Raw genomic sequence first — 6554 nt, 5'->3', positions numbered from 1 at the left:
ACGCGGGCCTCTCACTGTTGTGGCCTCTCCCGTTGCGGAGCACAGCTCCGGACGCGCAGGCTTAGCGGCCATGGCTCACGGGCCTAGCCGCTCCGCCGCATGTGGGATCTTCCCAGACTGGGGCACGAACCCGTGTCCCCTGCATCGCAGGCAGGTGGACTCTCAACCCCTGCGCCACCAGGGAAGCCCCCAACTACTCTTAAAAATAATGCAAAGTGAAGTCATTTATAGGATTCATGAGACCTTGTCAAGTCCCATTTCTGGCGATTACAGGCTTTGTGACTTTACGTACAATATATACCTTCTTTGGGTCTCAGTTCCTTATTCCTTACCCATCTAAGAGGATAGGTGATTTAGAATACAGCTCTGTGAACACAGTCCACCATCTTTATGACTTTCCACTATAATGAAGCTCTACAGAGTATGCATTCTGAATAAATCTTTTGTGTGTGGGTGTATTTGCTGAAACAAACTATTTTGATGATACCCTTTTCCTTTCTAAAGACGTTAAAAATATTTTCTAGTCATAACAATGGAGAGAACAAATAGCATAGAGGGAGCCCATGGGTGTAGAATGGGAAGTCTGGAAAACTCCATCTACTTAAAAGGATAAGAGGGTGCCATGTAACAAGATTAGAGGAGCTGGAACCAGGTGTGTTGTTGGCAGCAGTAGGTGGCAGCAGGAGCATGAACCTTGCTTTGGAAGCAGTTATTGGGAACCCTGACTTGGAGGTTTTCAACTGACAAACTAAAGAACACTGCCTCACTTTTAAGAACTTAGTAATTCTTACAGTGTAGTAGTTGCAAATTGTGTTACACAGTATGTACTTTACAGTTAGGTCATATTATATATTGATGATATCACCTAATATGTTCTGATCCAGAGCGCTGCCCAATTTCATCATATGGAAATAGGGCTTTGGAATGTTAAAGAAGATGAGTAATTCTTACTGCAGGCCGAGGTATGGGTTTCTGAGGTTTCTTGGACCCAAGTTTCTTCATTGCATTGTAATATTTTTTTTGTTCCTCTGTCATAAATATGTCTTGACCTCCAAAGTAAAGACATAGTATAAAACTGGTTACAATCCAACCTGTATTACAACAGTATTTTTACAAAAGTATTTCTGAGTCTCTCCTTTAATCCTTTTTTTTTCAGTTTCTAAATGGATATTATCCTGCTTCATATAGATTTATCCTGCTTTTCCCTTTTATGTGAAATTCTGAGTACCTTAACATTATGTTAAACCCATAATCACATAAAACTCTGATTAGTACAGGATTCTAATTTGATTATATTACATTTAGAAGGAGGCTCAGGAGTCTCAAATATATTTTCATGAAAGAAAAAAAATCTTAGTCATTTCAGTGTTGACAATTTTACTTCTTCATTCAACACTTTTTGAGCACTTCCTGTGTCTTAGACAGTACACCCAGTATCAGAACTACATAGATATATAAGACACAGTGTCTATATGCAGACAAACAAAAACAACCCAGTACTGTAGAGATAACAATAATCTGTTTCTGAATCTGTTCTGAGATTCAGAAACAGGCTTTATATAGGGAAGTACCCTTAAGCTAGACCTTAAAGGATGATTAAGGGTTTGCTAGGCAAAGCACTTTAGGAAGAGAAAATATCCTATGTAAAGTCATGGAGGGAGAAGAGCATGCCTTGTTCAGAAAAGGGCAGAAATCCATGTAGCTGTGTATGTAGCAAGTGATAGTGTTAATGGTGGGTACCTGAGGAGTAGGGAGGTGCATATAGAAAGTGTGGTGTGGAAGAAGATGAAGCAGGAAGACTGGGTGGAGATAATTCCTGAAAGGCTCTGTAAGCAAGGGTAAAGCATTGAGGCCCACTGGATGTTTTGAAGCAGTGGTCATAGTTTTGAGTCAGAAAGACACTACAGCAGATCTGCAGAGGATGAATCTGGAGAGGAGCCACCAGTTAGAGGCTGGACTCCTCTGCAGCTGAACTGACCACATAGTGAATGGAAGACAATTTAAAAATGATCTAACTCCATCATGACTATGAGTGTCCTGGTTATTTGGATGTAAAACAGACAGAACCTCAGAATGGAGAAAGGTGAGAGCTGAGGAATACTTATCTTCTTTTTCTGTTGGTTGAAGTTATCTATGATGACACCAATGAATAGATTCAGAGTGAAGAATGACCCAAAGATGATAAAGATGACAAAGTATAAGTACATATACAGATTTTCTTCATATACAGGCTGAAGTTTAACCTAAATAATATTGAAAATATTAAATAATATTTAAAAACACAATAAATACTTGAGCTAAATTAAAAATTTGGTGAGTGTTGTTACTTACTATAGAGTTATTTTTGCCTTGACCTGAGATACTGTTCTGCAAAAGCAATTCTTTTTCCAAATTAGTATGACCTAGTATAATGAAAATTTGTAATTTTACGATTGTTCTTAAATCTATTTTCCCATTGTGGCTTACCTGTACCTATTCTTTAGAGTAAGTAGCAGTGGTATAAACAAGGCAAACATTTTGAACCTGTTATTAGTCTTGCTATAATTTTTTTTGCAATATTTTCTCCTTGGGTTTGTAAATGCTAGCTCTTGGAGATAAGGCTTTAATAACAGAACATCAAATTCTAAGAGGAAAATTCAGCATAAACAGATATGTTCTGAGGAACTATATTTATTCCTATTTTCTAAATTGAGTTTCCCTGAAACTTGCTTGCTTTTATCATGATATTTTTGGAAGCTGCTTCACAGACTCTGGTTTATCATACTCTCCAGGGATAGGGAGAGACAAATTACTTCCCCACTGAGCAGCTTTCCCAATCTTAAGAGTCTCATTTACTGGGCCAATCTGATTCTTCTAATCCATGCAGTTAGATATCCTTTCATATTAGATCTATAATAGACATATGTTAACCAAAATATCATTTATATTGAAGTGAATTGGCTTAAAAAGAGAATTTCTATATGCAGTTATAAATGTTCTGATTGCTTCTAATATAAAATTCTGGGCCTTTCAGTTAAATTATCACTATGGAAAAATCTAGTAGCTATAAATAGTATTTGAGTGAAACTTACATCTCGTGAATCAACAGCTGCATACATAATATCCATCCAGCCTTTAAATGTGGCCTGTAAACAACATATATTTGAATTCTGCATAAAAACCTAATCCAAGAATATGCATTCTACCATATGAAAATATGATAGTGTTATTAAATATAACTTTTTGTACAATATTATGAAATATTCTACAAAGAGATTTAAATGGATTGAATGAAGAAATGAAATTGAAATAGAACAAGATTATTTCAAAACTGGAACTCTTTTTCTTTGTCTTGGAAGGTATTTTGTTTTTTTCTACACTAACATGTAACTAGGTGAAACTCTCATCTCAGTCTCAAATCCCTTTCAAAAGGTAAGCTCTATGATTCAAACCTCTTGTGTGTTTAAACACTCAACTGTTTTCATTAAATTCTTGATTAGTTAATATACTGTCAGTTAAGTCAAAATAATTAAACATTACACATTTTGAAATCCACTCCATAAGATTTTCATTTCCACACATAGTAAGTAGAACTTTACTCCTTAGATCTTGGTACAATTATCTGTACATTAATCTGTACATTATCTGTACATTATCTGTACCTGTGTATTAATTAATTAATACTTAGATTAATACATAGATTAATAATCTATACATTTAATTAATCACTACAATAGATACATTATTATTTTAATACATATAATTGCTTCTTTGGCATTTATTGCTACCGAAAATTAAAAATGGTAATAGCACAATAACACTCAATAATAGAGTAAGAAAACACAGGAAGCAGAAATATAAAATCACATTAAAACATATTAACAACTGAACACTGGGGAAAATACATTTTAAAATCACTGCAAAACATCTTCTTTAGTCAAGTCATGCTAATAGTACAGGTGTTGTCATCAACTACTTTCGTGCTATCAGATATTAATCACTCAAACAAAGAACATCAGAGAAATGATTTTACTTGAAACATTTTGAAAACGTATTCAAAATTCATACAGTAGGCACTTACCACTTGAAGCAGTGCGAGATATCCAGCGCCAACATTATCAAAGTTTACTTTCACATTTTTCCACCGAGCTTTCTTGCCAAGAGCCTGACAATCACTCAAATTGTTAACTTCACTAACTTCAAACATGTTACCAGTTGTCGTGTTTACACAGTGGTAGAACTTGCCAGCAAACAAATTCACACCCATGATGCTAAAGATCAGCCAGAAGATGAGACACACCAACAGCACGTTCATGATAGAGGGAATTGCTCCAACAAGAGCATTCACAACCACCTAGAAGAGGAGATAAGGATAAGGCAGCTTACAAATTGTTAAAATGGAAACCATTTCTTCCATTATTTATTCAATATAAAATGGGTGTGAAACGAGTTAAATAAAAATCTAGGTGGACAAGTTTGTTTCTTCTGATATTTTCTAGGACATATTCAGTAGGGGAAAACAAACAGTGACACACTAAAGAGCTAAAGGATTTAAGGAAAGCAAAATATGCCAAAGTGTGAAAAGAAATAAACAAAAACCTGATATAGTAAGATGGAGTCAGAAAATGTTTGTATGCTGGGGAAAAAAAGAAAAAAAAAGATGTATTAAATACCAACAAGAAATAATCATCATTCAACAATATATGTTAACTTTCAGGTGTGTTCATGAATGACTGATGATTTGAAAACATGGTTAAACAAACCCATTACAAATAAACAAAGTATTAATAATGCCTTAAATCTGTATCACCAGATCAAGTTAACTTTTGATGAAGATGAAGAATGGTATAAGGAATTTACAAGGTCCTTTTTCCCCATATTGATAATTCCTAATTTTAAAAAAGTATGTTAAATTAGGAAATGAGATGGAATTTATCTCTGGACATAAATTACTGAATGTGTTCCCATTATTATTGATCCAAATCTCTTAAATGTTCACTTCAGGGCACACGTTACTTCACCAACCCAGGCCAACCTATTTCATGAAGGAGAAATTCAGTCATCTTTCCTCTAAATTCAGAAGAGATTAATGTGTATTTTCAAATCTCTAGTGATTTGTATCTTTTCTTATCTAATTAATCTAGCTCATACTGGGACTATTTTGTTAGGCACTTATATTAAATGAAACAATTGTTTTATTTTAAAATACTGAAACATTATTTTAGAAATCAACACCAAAGAATTTTAAATTAATATCAAAACCTGAAATCCAAAATTGTAAAAATTTCTTATGCTACTTGAATCTTATTTCATTTAGAAATTGTCATATATACTATACTGAAACCAGGTTTTCTTGGCTCTAAAATGTGTGTAAAATGACCTCCCACAAGTTCTCTTATCATCAAATAAATGCATACCTTTTGCCATATTTTACACCTAGAATGTTAATTCTGCCATATGACAAAATTAAAAATGCCAAACTAGAATAGTTTTCAGATTAGAGCAAACTTGGAAGTTTTCTATTTTGTTCAATTGCTGTCTCCCCTCAAAAATGAATTATTAGGGCTTCCCTGGTGGCGCAGTGGTTGAGAGTCCGCCTGCCGATGCAGGGGACGCAGGTTCGTGCCCCAGTCCGGGAAGATCCCACATGCCACAGAGCGGCTGGGCCCGTGAGCCATGGCCGCTGAGCCTGCGCATCTGGAGCCTGTGCTCCACAACGGGAGAGGCCACAACAGTGAGAGGCCCACGTACCGCAAAAAAAAAAAAAGAATTATTTATATGAAACCATGCAGCCAGATGAAGGCTTAAATAATGTGAGTGATGGTAAAAGATTGGTGTGGAAAAAACTTGAAATTACATAATCATTTTTATTAATTTTACCTTGTGACTTTATCAAGTAGCAATGAAAGAAAATTATTATGTAAAAGCAAGTATTTCATTGCTTATAGTGCATCTGGAGAGTGGTTTCATTCTTCCTGGTGAGTGAATCTCAAAGTCAAAACTGAAGTGTTTTTATCGCTTAAACAAACCATCTCCTAACGTAAAAGCCCCATGACCTAGAAGAAATTCAGTATCCATGTGCATTTGCAAGCTGGATTAAACAAAGCTGGCCTTTGTGCTAAATAGTATTTTGAGGGGCGTGGCAAGTAGATGTGTATATAAGTGTGTACTTTATGTTTAGATGCATAAAATACACACTAAGGAAGAGAGCTGGAGAGGAAAATACAAGTGCTAATGGAAAAAGTGAACCTCATTCAGAATGCTCACTTAAAAGGGAGATCTATGAAACAAACCCCAGGGGTTGCCTTCAATGCTTAGTTAATTATCCTAACCCCTACTTTGGTTGCTTAGGATATATAGATTTTGTCAGAGGCTACAATTTAGTGTTGTTTTCTTGTACAACAACTTTTATTACTGATATTAATTGAAGAAGTAGAGGACACAAAAACCATTCTATCTTTCATTCATTACTGGTAATTTTTTAGAAATCAAACTACCTACTGAGAGGAAGAAAAATCTCCTCCTAGGATGAATGTCAGTAGTAAATAATTATAAAATGCATAAGCAATGAAAAG

The 6554-nt window shown here is 35.0% G+C and overlaps 1 protein-coding gene across 4 annotated transcripts in view; it reads right to left on the bottom strand.

Moving 5' to 3' along the window:
* LOC103089747 (sodium channel protein type 3 subunit alpha) overlaps positions 1–6554 on the bottom strand; it is an 83128-nt gene that overhangs the window by 2774 nt on the left and 73800 nt on the right. For all 4 annotated transcript variants that reach the window (XM_007450064.1, XM_007450067.1, XM_007450065.1 and 1 more), the window contains exons 21-24: positions 4061–4333; positions 3072–3125; positions 2106–2243; positions 952–1056 (exon numbers count right to left, since the gene is read on the bottom strand). In XM_007450064.1, the coding sequence (XP_007450126.1) occupies positions 952–1056; positions 2106–2243; positions 3072–3125; positions 4061–4333 (570 nt within the window). The remainder of the gene's footprint in view (positions 1–951; positions 1057–2105; positions 2244–3071; positions 3126–4060; positions 4334–6554) is intronic.

This window comes from Lipotes vexillifer, unplaced genomic scaffold, assembly GCF_000442215.2.
Source record: "Lipotes vexillifer unplaced genomic scaffold, Lipotes_vexillifer_v1.1 scaffold330, whole genome shotgun sequence".
In the NCBI taxonomy this organism is placed as follows: domain Eukaryota; kingdom Metazoa; phylum Chordata; class Mammalia; order Artiodactyla; family Lipotidae; genus Lipotes; species Lipotes vexillifer.
This window is presented reverse-complemented; position numbering and strand designations above follow the sequence as displayed.